The sequence below is a fragment of the Phascolarctos cinereus genome, unplaced genomic scaffold (genome assembly GCF_003287225.1).
Source record: "Phascolarctos cinereus isolate Bilbo 61053 unplaced genomic scaffold, phaCin_HiC Scaffold_4;HRSCAF=312, whole genome shotgun sequence".
Taxonomy (NCBI): Eukaryota; Metazoa; Chordata; class Mammalia; order Diprotodontia; family Phascolarctidae; genus Phascolarctos; species Phascolarctos cinereus.
The window spans coordinates 555125709-555140049 of record NW_027555847.1 but is presented as its reverse complement, the minus strand read 5'-3'; the positions used below and the strand labels follow the sequence as shown (position 1 = coordinate 555140049).

Genomic DNA, 14341 nt, shown 5'->3' with positions numbered 1-14341 from the left:
ACCCCGCCTCTCTTCCCTCCCCCTCTCTCTGGGTCTAAGCTGCGCCGGCGGAAATAGCCGGGGCGGGGCGGCCGGGGCGGAGGCGGGTCCCGAGCCCCTCCCCAGCTCCTCCCCCACCGGGTCACGGCGTGACAGGGGCGGAAGCAGCGGCGCCGCGGCGGCCGGCGGCTGAGCGCAGGCTGCCCCTCGCTCCCTGCGCGGATTGTCCGGTCCCGTGCGTGCGGCGCGCGGCTCACGGGAGGCTCCGGGGGTCGGAGCCGCGCCCGCCCTTTTGCTGGAGCTCGGAGGTTGGAGGCGCGCGGCTGCGCCGGGGCGGGGGCGGTGGGTGACTTCGGGTGACAGCGCCCGCACAAAGCGGCTCGGCTGGGGTGCAGGCCCCCCCCTCGGTCCCCTTTCACAACCTCTCCTACCCAGGAGAATTGGAGTGGGAAGTGGGAAGGTCCGAGAGAGGACCTCAGTGAGGTGCGGTGACTCTAAAGGGGCGTGGGGGGTGGCGTAGGGTGTGGTGGGGTGCTGTGCGGGGGTGCGCTCTTCGGCACGGGCTCCAAAACGCGGTTGTGGGGTGAGGACGAATTTGGGAAGAGGGAATCCACTGGCTAGTTGTGTTGCTCTTGCCTCATGTCTTACAGCTTGCTTTTTCTTGCAGCCGCTTCTGCTCACTGCGACTCGCCGCACCAGTTCGGTGCAAAGGTGAGAGGCAACCCGATTCTGTTCCTTCTTTCCCTGCCATAGAGAGAAAGGGAGGGAGAAAGAGAGAGAGGAAGAAAAGCCAGTTTGCCAAGAGGCACTGCTGCTGCTTTTGCTTGCTGGCACGGGGGATGATGAGCTCTTCATGTTTTCATTGCTGCTGTCAGAGCTCTGTCACTCGGGGGTGGTCTGCTGCGGGAGGAGCTTTCCTAGAGCCTTGGGGGATGCAAAAGAAAAGGAAACAGTGTGTCTGGCTCTTCCTAGATTAATAAGGTGACTTCCTAGAAACCACTGGTCCTGAAGAAAGGGTAGCTCCCGTTCTTGACACGTTCTGAGTTCTTACTTTAGGAGGTTGCTGGGGTAACTCGTCCTAGAGAGAGAACTAGAAGGTGGGGGCGGGCAGAGCATGGTGGTTGTTACTCAGCTGTCAAGCATAAGAGGAAGGAAGGAGAAGGCCCAGCTGTAGAAAGTTGGTGTTGAGCCATCTGTACTCACAGGTTACACTCCATAGACTACACTGCTTTGTCCAGCTGTGTTGCAAAAGAGTGACATTAATCACTGGGGAAGAAAGATGTTTGACATCCTTGAAACCCATCACCATTATCAGAAAATAAGACAAAACATCTTGACAACCACTGGAAAGTGGTGGTACATTTTGTTTGTGAAGTGTGTTGCTGGTTTTTGTGGTGGGCAAAAGACAAGAATGGGAGAAACTTTGTGAACTATTTGGGAAGATTATCATTGTTATTTCATGTCAGGGAAGGTTGGTAGCTACTGAAGATCCTGTTAGTAACAGGAACTGAGACTCATAGGAGCTACCTTTGTTTTTCTTGAGATTTCCTTATTATAGGGAGGAATGAAGTGCAGCACTTATACTGCCATGTTTTCCATAGTGCCCCAGGGCATTGTCTTTTTGAGGTATCACATATGAGTAGTCAGGCCTACAGTTAATTATTTCTGTGATGAACAACTTTTTTTTTCTAGTTAACTTCCAAAACAAGTAGTCTCTGTAGTCTATAACCTGTAAGCACAGATGGCTCCCTTTTGGTTGATATTTTTGTAGATTCTATCGCCTAGGGTCTGCAGCTTTGGAAAGAAAAAATATCTGTTCTCTGGGGGAGGAGAGGAACTCTTCTTTCTTTCTTTTCCCTTCTTTTCCCTTTTTTTCTTTTATCATTTGGCAGAACTAAGTTTAAACCTAAAATAAAAAAATTCATATTAAATATAAAATACATTATATTTGAAGGTTTTGTTTTTAAAAGGTGTAAGCTCAGTTTCTAAAACTTCGAACTAAATTATTTCTTTTAAGGATCCCATAAATAAATCTGAAATTATGATAGAAGACTAAAGTTGTAGTTTCCTTTCAGCTTTGCATAGGGTATTTGTTTTTTTTTCCTTTCCATTATTTAGAATGATAGAGAAATTAAAATAAGTACAAAAAGTAGAAATAGAAAAGGGTTACAGGAAAATTAATATATACCTACCTATGTACACATAAATATTTATGCATACATATAGGGGTGAATTGAGATTGGAAAGTGCAAAAGCTGTAACTTGAGTGTGACATTTTTGAAGACAAGCCTGATGTGACCAGTGGTTTTCATGACATTTTCAGAGAGTGTTTAAACAGGAAAAACAGGAATAGGAATTGGTTATTGCTTGTGCAATTCAAAATATACTCATAGACACATGGAACAAAAATGGCAGTTGAAGAGTCAACTGAAATTTCTTGATGTTTGTGCTTTGTTTTGTGAATGGTTGAATCTTCCCAGGTGGTGATGGTAAAGGTTGGCTGAATTGGGGGGGGGGTTTCAGTTTCTGTTCCTAAGCCCTTTCCTCTTGCACAGTATGTTTTTCTTGGTTGTCTGACACTTAAACTATTAATGTGTTTACTGTTATGTTACGAAGTAAGTTCATGATTGTTTCCTGTTGAGCTTTTTGGAATTTTGTATTTACATAGAAGACTAATTTTTTTTACTGATCTTTAAATCATATTGCATTTTAAAGATGATATAAGTGAAATCTGGAAATTTCCTTCAGGTTAATAATTATTAAACAGTTATAATGCTTTAACAAAAAGCTCTAATTATGTAACAGATGCTCTGAAAATCATTGGGGGAAACGTTCAATTTTAGAGGACTTTAGGCATATTACAAAATATCTACCCAAGTATGTAGGTGAAATCTGAAACCTTGAGAGAAGCTGATGATACACAATTTAAAATCTTCCCAGGACTGTTTCCTTCATGATTTGAGATAACTTTTTAAACTAGTTTAAAAAAACTATTTTTTGTCCAAGAGACCTAATGAAAAAGCAAGTTTGTAGGTCCTTCATAATTTAATCAAGTTAGGACATTTTTAATAAACTTGAACAGAAAGTAGGCTGGATTACAGGGAAAACCAGTCTGAGTGGCCAAGACCAATTAACTCAAAATTTTTTTTCCTTAGTTCTGTGAATGGCAAAGTGTGTGTGGAGTGGAGGGGGGGGGGAAGTGGTAGGTTGCTAATATAGGCTATTCAAGCCATCCCTGATAGTTGGGAAATAATCTTATTTTTTGGAAGGTCATTAGAGGCAAATAGATGTAAATGCATTCTGCCTTCCTCAAAACAACCCAACAAGCTGGTACAAATTACATTAGTTGTTTACTATATTCTGTTTTTCCCCTTCCACTTGCACATCTGCCCCTCCCTCCCCACTTTATAACCCCACGTCTTTGTCATTTCGACTTCTATGTGTTTTTCATACACACAGAAACCCAGAAAAAGGCCAGAAAACATCTAACAATACTGACTGGTTAGCTTTTCAGTCTTTTGCAATTTATTTCAGTTTTTCTTGCATGTATTGGATTGAACTTTTGTTCAGTCTGCCACATCATTGAGCCTCTTTGAGAGCATGGAAAAAATTTCCTGTGAGACAGCATGGTGTCGTGGGTAAAGCATAGTATTTGCTTTTTTTTTTAGAGTTGGTTTTTTTTTTTATTAATTTATTTTGATTTGTCAACAATCACTTTCATATGCTTTTGAGTTGAAAATTTTTCTCCCCCTTCCTCCCCCCACCCTCCCCAGGACAGCGCACAATCTAATATAGGTTTTACATTTAAATACCCATTAAACATATTTTCACATTAGTGAAGTTGTAAATAAAAGTTAAAACCAATAGGAGGAACCATCAGAAAGATGAAACAAAACACAACAGAAGGTAAAAATAAGTGATAGCGATTCGACTTCCGTAGTTCTTTCTTTGGATGTGGACAGCATTTCCATCACGAGGCCTCTGGAGATGTCTTAGATCCTCATAATGCTGAGAAGGGTTCAGTTTAACAATCTTAGTCATTGTATAACATGGCTGTCATTGTGTACAAAGTCCTCTTGGTTCTGCTCACTTCACTCAGCATCAGACCATATAAGTCTTTCCAGGTTTTTCTGAAGTCAGCCTGTTCATCATTTCTTATAGCACAATAGTATTCCATTACATTCATATACCACAACTTGTTCAGCCATTCCTCAATTGATGGGCATCCTCTCAATTTCCAATTCTTTGCCACCACAAAAAGAGCTGCTATAAAGCATAGTATTTGTTATCAGAGGACCTGGTTTCAAATCTCAGCTCTCCTACTTAAACTACCTGTGTAACATTGGGTGAGTCACTTAAACTCTTGGAGGTTGAGGTGCCTCTTGAAGATGTTGGATTAGAAGACTTCCAGGGTTTGTTCTAGCTCTAAAAAATTGCATATCCTACAGAGTAACTGGTCTGTCTGCCTTTGGCAGTAACTGAGTCAAAGGTTCGCATTTGTATAGCACTTGAAGTTTGAAAAAGTACTGTACATATTATATCATTTGATGATTCCCCTTGTGACATAGGTGCCATTATTTTTCATTTTGCAGATGGGGAAACAGGCTGAGAGAGATTAAGTGATTTGTAAGTGCCACCTAGCAGGATTTGGATTCAGGTTTTCCTGACTCCCAAGTCCAATGCTCTTAATGGACCATCTAGCCCATACCATTTCCAAGGCACAACTAATGGATGTTAATAAACAATTCATCTCTATTTTAACGTGCTAAAAGATTGACATGCAGCATCTGCTGGTGGGTGAGGAAATAAAAGAATAGAGAGTATTCCTAAAAGGGAAAACCAAACCAGACTCTTCATTTATGGTTTCATCTGTTGGACTTAATAGACAGTTGGTTTGACTATTCCTCAAGAGTTGAATTTACTGTTTATTTGCATATGTTATAAATGTATGTGTTATTTTTTTTCTCTAAAGAGCTTACAGGGTATCTAGTCATTAATATTTTAACACTTAATTATTTGGCAGACACTGTGATAAGATGTCAACCCTCAGGGTTCGAGCAAAGAAAAAGGCAGCTTCATTTGACCAGTCTTCAGATAGTCTTCCTTTGAGGAGTTCCGGGAGGCAGGTATTGCACAATTATTTCTAGTCTTGTACTCTTTGGGGCTTTAATAGATAAATGTAGTGAGCACTCTCAAATTCTGCCTCCTTTAGAATTAATTATAGGACTTGTTCTGCATTCCTGAAAAGGTAGAGCTGCTCTGAATGAAGGAAACATTAATCTGATCCTTAGGGAAAATGTACATGAACTGGGTTTTCTACTCCAAAACTATAACAGTTAAAACAGTGAGCCCACCTCCGAGGAAGTCAGTAAATGATAACAGAACAACCAACCACTTTCTGTCTATTCAGAGCAATGATTGAAAGTGCATTATAAAGCCCCAGTCTACAGGTTCTGTTTTTTATTTGCATCAACACTAGCTTCAGAAGTGACTTTCAGAAACATTTCTTTCAAATTTGGTCAAGCAAGACTATGTTTGTAAAGGACTTAGCAAACCATTAAGAGTTATCAGTCAACAGTTACTATTTCTTAATAGTACTTATTTTTTCCAATTTATTTATTTATTTTTAGTTTTCAACATTTACTTCCACAAGATTTTGAGTTCCAAATTTTCTCCCCATCCCTCTCCTCCCCCCACCCACATGACAGCCTTCATTCTGATTCCCCCTTTACCCAATCTGTTCTCCCTTCTATTACCACCCCCCCATCCCCTTCCCCTTCTAAATACGTAATTTTTTGAACTTCATTTTACTGATTCCTCTGCAGGTGAAGAAAAAAGTAGCTGAAGTAGCAGCAGATGATGATGAGGATGCCTCATCTGAGAAGAAGTACAGAAAATGTGAAAAGGCTGGATGTACAGCAACTTGTCCAGTTTGCTTCTCAAGTGCTGCTGAAAGGTTTGCTTAGATAATGTGTCTTGGCAAGTCAAAGTGAGAGTGTTGCTTGTGGCAGTTGTATCTTCAAAGACCAGTTTTTCAAGGAGCTTGTATTTATACATGCATGCATGTGAATGCTGATATATATACACGTCTAGCTTCTTTGCTTATAGAACATGTCACTTATGGTCTTGACATACTAATACCTTTGTATTTGTAGAGGTTAGAATTGGAGCTTGTGGAGTGGAGGGAAGAATATCTGAGATGGCTCAATTTTTCATCTACATTTGATTAACATGCGTATATGTATATAATAGAGGCAGCTAGTTGGCACAATGGATAGAGTGTTGGACCTAGAGTCAGGAAGACCTGAGTTCAAATCCAGCCTCAGAAACTGACTAGCTATGTGACCCATCACAAAGGAGGCACCTAATAAATGTTTGTTTACTGACTCATTGACCGTGGGCAGGGCACTTAACCACAATCTGCTTTAGTTTCCTCATCTGTAAAATGAGGGTGATAATAAAACTCCCAGGGTTATGAGAATCAAATGTGAAATTTGTAAAGCTCTTTGCAAACATTGAAAACTCTATATAAGTGCTGCCTATTATTATTATGCATATATACGTATATGTAGTATTGTCTTTACATATAAAAATATGTTTTGGTCCATGGGAATATACGTGCATCTCAAGCTATTTTCTCTCTTAGATGGCAGCTGGGTGCTCAAATTAGGAGAAAAATCTCAGTTCAAGATTTAAGAAAATCATATTAAAACTAAAATAAAAGCAATTAGTGTCCAAATTGAGTCCAAAAGATCTGTTTTTTTCAACTTGTGTCTTCTGTTAACTTTTTTTTTAGATCTCTTAAAATATCATTGTCACTTGAGCAGTTCACATCTATCAAATTTCCAATATTGAGGTCAAATTGCACTTGCCAGTTTTTCACTTGGGCTTTGACTTCTCACATTAGTCCACTGAAACACAAACATATAGTGTGAATCTAGAGCAGTGATTTCCAACCTTTTATCATTATTTTTTTTTCATTGGCCCCCATCAGAATGTTGTATTTCTCTTAAAAATAAAGTGAATTTAAGTAAGTTCTGCTGGAAGGGATTTGTTGTTGTTGAGAACTTTATAATAGAACTTGAGGTAATTATAGAAACATTCCTGTATTACAAAAGCATGGTTGGGAATTGCTGACATGATGTTTCGTGGAAATAATCATTTTGTATATGAAATGAGACAGCATGGGATAAGACACTATAAAGAAATACAGAAAAATCATTACTATGGTGACAGTATGTCAGTCTTTCAATTCCATGTTCCCATCAGCATTTGTTTATCATTTGCTTAATCAAAGAATGAGTGGTAGGTGGTTGCATTGGAGAATTTTTTTTCACTTCATTTTATGGCTATGTGAATATTCTTCTTTAGGTGTGCAAAAAATGGCTATACATCTCGATGGTATCACCTATCCTGTGGGGAACATTTTTGCAATGAATGCTTTGACCATTACTACCGGAGGTATGTTTATTGACTGACCAGACGCTTAAGTTCCTGGTCCTTAGAAAGATTTACTGGGTTTTTCTAAATACTTGTCTTCTAAACCAAAATTTTGAATTATTAGAATTGTAGCACTTGAGAGGTCAACTAGTCCAATTCATATGTGAAAAGGAATTCCTCCTTTCTGATTCTGTCTCTGTGTGTACGTAATTAAAAATAATTGCCAGGTTACAGAAATTCTTGTCCGCTGAATTAGTAGCGCTCTTTCTGCTGCAAGGGAATATCAGCCACCAGAGGGCGCTGTATGGGTAGCCATCTTTAAAAAAAAAACAAACACCTTGAACTACTTAGAGGTGCTGGATTGTAGGTGTTTTAATAAAATACTCTTCTCCTATCTGTTTATTATTTGTCTTGTAGGTGGAAGTAGCTTATAAAAGATTAAACAACCAGGACTGTAAAAATTGAATGTTATTTTTAGTTACTTGATTTAAAACAAATTTTTTTTGCTTTTTAGTCACAAAGATGGGTATGAAAAATACGCTGGTTGGAAAAGGATATGGACTAGTAATGGGAAATGTGAGCCTAGTCCCAAAGCTTTTATGGCTGATCAACAGCTTCCGTATTGGGTAAGGAGTATGCTGCTCTATTTGTAGCTTTTAATGCAATTGAAGTTTTAGAAATGATAGAATGGATCCAAGTTCATCTCTTATGTTGCTAGAAAATATTTTCTGACCGTCTCATTCAGATCACTTTGTTGGAACATACTTTGAAATGAACTGGTTGGGTAAAAGTGAATTATCAAGGGTTGCGGTGCCAAGGGTTGTGGGGAGTCAAAGCTAGGGACTGCTAAAAGGTTAGTTATATCATGTGTAGAAGGTGACTACATGAGCAATTGAGGGTGGAGGCTTTATAAGGAGTAGGGTGTGAAAGCAAGTAGGTAAATATTTGCTTACTCACCACTGCTTTTTTTTTTTTAAACTTCTCATGTACCCTCTAGGTTCAGTGCACAAAACCTGACTGTGGGAAATGGAGACAGCTTACGAAGGAAATTCAGCTTACACCACAAATGGCACAGACATATCGCTGTGGTACCAAACCAAACGCCTCAGTTAAGGTGTGTCTTGCTGTGGTTTTCCTTTTGACTCTGTTGATAACCTAGCTTTCTGGGAAAGGCTAGTAATGTATATCTTTTTTAATGCATTTAGCATATTGATTTTCCTTTATGTCAGGGTTTTAATAGTTCTTCCAAAACTAGAAGATAGATAAATGATATACTTTTCAGTATTTTAGAAATAGTCAAAACTAGTCATTGAAAAAATTCATATTTTTTAAAAAGTTAAAGAATAGTTATACACATGAAGGAATTTAGTGATTACTATAATTCAAACAAATTCTTTGAAATTAAATTGATTTTTCACATGTAAAGTAAGATCACTGTGATTCTAGAAGCAAAACTTTTTTTCATATATTTCACATACGAAATGTTACTGGAATAGGATCTAAAATTCATATTAAAGTTTCAAAAAGCCTGAGTTTTTAAATTACCATACTAAATTACCATATTATCTAATTGCATATTAATAGCTGCAGAGTCATTTTAGTTTATAGGTCAAGCCCCTGGGTTCTCAGAGCTTTCTGAAAAATCACACCTGGGTTCATTCTCATGAGGGATAACTTTTAAGTTTCTAAACTCAGTTGAAAGGATTGATCTGTAAACAGTGATATGAAAAACGAATGTCACAGCTAAATGAGTTTAAATTGTGTTTGGGTTAAGGGCTTTTACATAGGCAGTGATATATTGGTGTTCTTTTGTAGACGGAGGGCTCAGACCAGTGCTCCCAACCAGAGGATCTAGTAAGTAAACTACCATCTACAGATTATTTTTTATTTCCCCTCATGGTGCCTTTGTTGTTAAGCTCTGTTTGTGAATGACAGTGACATTCTTCTGAGTTTTCTTTCCACTTGGCTGCTGATGAAAGTGCCATCTCCCTTTCTTGTGAAGTTTGCTATTTTTTTCAAAAACTCCTTCCAGTTTCTTGCCAGATACCCAGTTGTATGAGGATGAGCCCTTGTGCTAAGCTCTACTCTTTTCCTTCATGAGAAAAAAGAGTGAGGGTCATACTGCCTCTTTTTTTCTAACCCCCTTTGCTTAGGACTCAGAGTACCAATGTTTCCATGTGTTTTGACTTCTGACATCTTCAGTCTTTGGTTCTTTCTCTGCCTCCTTGTAACAAGGAATCAGTTTCACTATCTAGCAGATTGCAGCTATATCTGTTCATTTTGGTGAAATCTAACATCCTTACCTGACTATCTGTAGGAAGCCCCAAAGTAAATGAACCGTACCATAACTGCCACATGCCATACAGCCTGATGGCCTCTATAAAAATTTGAGATTTTAAAAATTTAATCATTGATTTCAGTGATTTTTTAAAAATTATTGTTAATCCCAAACTGTAGTGGGAATTCGTTTCTATGGCTATTTCATTGTACATGTACCAGATCTAGTTAGGTCAGTGGTTAAAGTGGTGATGGTCGGAGGACTAGGAAAAGCAAATGTTTAGCAGAGATATATTGAAATTCTTTTGTTCAAGAGGTGGCTTTTCATCTTTTATCTCTTGCTAAATCTTTTCCAAAGCAAAACTACTACCTAAATTCTTCATGAAACTAATACTTGATTTAGAATTAGAAATTCCACAAAACTGTTTCCTGAAAAGAGCCTTATAGAATCAGGGGATAGAACTCTAGAAGTTATAAACTGAGCAGAAGTTGAATACCTTTCAACACCTTAGAATCCATGTCTGTGATGTGGCCCTAATGAGACATTTGGTCTTCTTTACTTCAATCATGTTCTGTCAAGGTGCAGAACTCTAAGGATGGGGTTTTGTGCTCTTTTAGGCTCTTTTAGCCTTATTCAATTCCTTTGTATTCTCAGGCCACTTTTTAACGAGCTAAATTTCATGATTAGGTTTTTGATACACATTTCCTAATGGGCTGGCAGGGACCTATGACTTCATTTGTATGGATACTTCCCATCATTGTACTCTTTTTAGTAGATGACCTTCCTTTGTTGCTATGCCTGAACAAAAATGCATTGCCTACTGGCCAGTCCCCTGTTAATTAGCTTCTCCAGATTTGACTAGGCTGGCTCTTCGATGCAGACTCACCTTGGGCACAGAGTCAAAGGCTTTCAAAGATTAAGAGGACTTGCAAGAACTTATATTTGGCTGGCTTAGCCCCTGAACCCTAACCCCTCTTCCTTATACTTGAGGGCTTCGGTTTATGTGCTGATATCCCCTCAAAAACCCTTATTTTGCAATTTTTGTTTTTGTTTGTTTGCAAACCTTTGTTTTGCAATTCCCTGCTCCCTTGATGTGCATTTCCCACCTCCCCCGTCAGATAACCATGGAAAAGTCATATATTTGAACTTAACATCCACCCATATGTTCCACCCCCATTATCCATTATTCTGATATTCCTTATCTGACCATAACCTCCTATCATTTAACCACTCCCTAGTCATTATCCTTCTTCACCCTATTCTCCATCCTTACCACCACTTCTAGGCCCTTTGCACTTCCTGCTTTCTCAGACCATCACTTCTGCTCTGGACCCACTTTCTCCTTTAAAAATATTGACTTTATAGTTAAACCATTTCAATCTCACATCATTCTCTGCCATTGAGTCTTGTTTTCTTGTCCTTTTGTCAATTTTCCCTTTCCAAACACCAACCTTGTATTATACCTACCATTCTCTTTATTGGTTGATAGAGGAAGTCATGCAGCCAAACTGACTGGGGCTACTAGTAAGTGATTTCAGATTTGTTACGTAATCTCAGTTGGATCCTTACTACTATGTACAGCAGTCATTTTACTCATCTCTGGCTAACTGTATCTTACTCCACTAAGTGAGTGCTCTAACCTTCTTGTCTCTCATTAAACCATCCATTACATCCTTCCTACTTCCTTTCAGCAGAGGATCTCGCTAAATGCTTCAGTGAAAAAATGGAAGCCGTGTATCATGAGTCATGAGTACACTCTTTTTCCCAGTTCTGTATTTTAAATTACCTCAACATCATCTCCCACTGTTCTTTGCTTTCTTACAGGGGTTCTTAAGCTGAGGTTCTTGGATAATTTTCAGAAGGTCTGTTAACTTGAATGGAAAAAAAATTCATGTTTGTATATACTAACCTCTACTGAAATTTAGCATTTTCCTTAATTATGAATATAGACAGCAGACATTTGGAGGAGTCCATAGGCTTCACCAGATTCTCTGAAGGAGTCCATGGCCCAAGAAAGGTTTAAAAAAACCCTTATTCTGGTCCTTGCAAACACTAGCCATTCTGCTTGGGCTCTTGCTCTCTTCCCTGCCCTTCCCATTGTCTCCTTGAGTTTGCTCTTTTGGTCATCCCCTCTTTCTCCTTAATTTTAAGTGTCTCCTTATTTACTGCTTCTTCTAGCCTTCTCACAAATATGCCTATTTTTACCTTATTCTTTTTTTTAATTTTGAGGCAGTGGGGCTTAAGTGACTTGCCCAGGGTCACACAGCTAACTAGTTAGTGTCTGAGGCCAGATTTGAACTCAAGTCCTTCTGACTCCAGGGCTGGTGCTGTATCCACTACACCACCTAACTGTCCCATTTACTTTTTTTCTTAAGATTTTTACTTACTGCTACTATCTCTATTATCTCTCTTCCTTTTCACAGCTAAATCAGAAAAAGCTGTCTCTGTTTATTTCCTCCATTCTGTCGCCTCAGCACTCAACTGAAAGTGCTCTTTACAGTTAACTGTTCTATATGGTCAAATCCAATGGCCCTTTCTCAGGCCTTCCCTTTCCTTACCCCACTGTGGCATTTGATGGATGTCCTGGTGCCCTTTCTTCCCTGGGTTTTCATAATGCTACTCTTTTCTAGTTTTGCCTATGTGGCATTATCCATGCCCCATTCCTTTTTGGTGAGTGTAGCCCAGATCTCTGTAAAGGTCCACCTTCTCTCTATTTTTTTGATGATCTCATCAGCTTCCATAGGTCCAACTATCATCTCTAATCAGATGATTCCTGAGTCTTTATATTCAGCATCAGTCTTTCTCTTGAATTCTAGTCTTGAATCACTTTGGGACTACGTATTGGACATCTACAACTGAATGTCACATAGACAGTTCAAACTTAGCACATCCAAAACAATTTAATGTCTTCCCTTCCCCATAAATCCTCTTATCTCCCTAATTTCTTTGTGTTGATTGTACCACCATTCTTCTGTTCACCCATGGTTGCAACCTTGTAGTCAGCCTCATCTCCTCACTCTTCTTTCCTCTTCATGTCCAGTCAGTTCCTAAGTTTTCCCCATAACATATCTCCCATCTCTGCTGTCCACTCACATGGCCATAAACCTAGTTTATGCCCTCTTCTCCTCTTGCCTGGGCTATTATAATAGCCTGCTTATTTGTTTCCCTACCTCAGGTCTCTTTGCCCCCCAACCTGTCTTCCACACAGTTACCGAAGTGATTTTCATAAAGCACATGGCTAAACGTTTCATTTTCTTACTCAGGTAACTCCAGTAGGTCCCCCTTGCCTATAGGATAAAATAAAAACTCCTCTGGCTCTAGCCTTTCAGGCTTATTACACTTTTCTCCCTTTCACATGGTTTATGCTGTAGTCAAACTGGCTACCTTGCTTTTCTCAATGTACCACTTGCCCATCATCCCATCCTTCATACATTTGTATAGGCTGTATCCCCCAGGTCTGGGATTTATTCCTTCCTCATCTCTGCAATTCATGTCTTTCTTCAAAGCTCACCTTGGGTGCCATGTGCTGTGGGAAGTCTGTTCGCTTGTTCTCTTCCATAAGAAATTACTTTGCATAGATTTATTTTTTGTACTTCATTTTCCAGGTGTGCATTGTTTCTCCCCTCAATAGAATGTAAGCTTCTTAAAGGCATGGGCTGCTTCCCTTTTTTGGTCTTATGTCATGATCACCAAGCACATAGTAGGAGCTTTTAAGCTTATTGAATTGAGAACCCAGGGTCTCCTCCATGCCATGATGTTGTATCAGATTAGGACTTAAGGGAATTGAAGTGTATTAAGTACAAATTTTTCCAGGTGGTATAGACTTACTGGGCAGCTAGGTGGTGCCTGGGCTGGAGTTAGGAAGACTTATCTTTCTAAGTTCAAATGTGACCTCATATAACTTCCTAGCTGTGGGACCCTGGGCAAGTCACTTAACCCAGTCTACCATAGTATCCTTATTTGTAAAATGAGCTGGAGTAGGAAATGTCAAACCACTTATGTCTCTGCCAAAAAAAAAACCTAAATGAGGTCAAGAAGAGCTGCACACAACTGAAAAACAACAACATAGACTTATCAAAAGTGACTGTGAAAGAACATCTTATTTAATCTTGCCTTTCTAAAACTTTGAGAAGCCTTGGTGGCAGTCTCTTTCAGAATGTCAGCTTTGTGACTGATTCTTCCATTTTGTTCACTTTATCTTAGAACTACAACAGATATTTTTTGGGTTTACTCTGACTTGCATGTATTTAAAGATCGGTATCAAAAAAGGCTTATTTGTCTGATGTAGACTTATTTTTGACAATTTCTTTTTTGCTAGCTATTTTAAAATCTATAACAAATGATATTTCAGACATAGCAGTTGTGTTTTGACTTTCATAGATGAAGTCTGGTATAGAACAATGTTATGTATTCGGAGAACTGGCTAATTTTGTTTTGGTCTCTATTTTTTAAATCTTATTCTGAAGACTGTATTGTGGTTGAAGCTTTCCATTAACCTTTGACCAGAAGCGTTAAAGATGGATTGGAATGTTATTTAGCATGTTGTGTCCAGTGCCCAGTATCTAGAGTTCAGTTCTTATCTTAAAATCAAAGTTGATTTTGTGTTGCAATAAAAGGTTAAAATGTGGACTTGGTGGAAAGGAA

The 14341-nt window shown here is 39.1% G+C and overlaps 1 protein-coding gene across 6 annotated transcripts in view; it reads left to right on the top strand.

Moving 5' to 3' along the window:
• The first annotated feature begins 124 nt into the window (after positions 1-124).
• The window catches only part of KDM1B (lysine demethylase 1B), a 53505-nt gene continuing 39288 nt past the window's right edge, over positions 125-14341 (top strand). The window contains exons 1-8 of one of the 6 annotated variants that reach the window (XM_020986821.2): positions 125-287; positions 647-690; positions 5003-5105; positions 5805-5935; positions 7351-7440; positions 7934-8045; positions 8417-8533; positions 9235-9273. In XM_020986821.2, coding sequence (XP_020842480.1) covers positions 5016-5105; positions 5805-5935; positions 7351-7440; positions 7934-8045; positions 8417-8533; positions 9235-9273 — 579 coding nt within the window. In that variant the 5' untranslated portion in view covers positions 125-287; positions 647-690; positions 5003-5015. Of the gene's footprint in view, positions 288-309; positions 463-646; positions 691-5002; positions 5106-5804; positions 5936-7350; positions 7441-7933; positions 8046-8416; positions 8534-9234; positions 9274-14341 lie in introns of those variants that run through there. The other 5 variants (XM_020986815.2, XM_020986820.2, XM_020986816.2 and 2 more) reach the window with 5 other exon arrangements.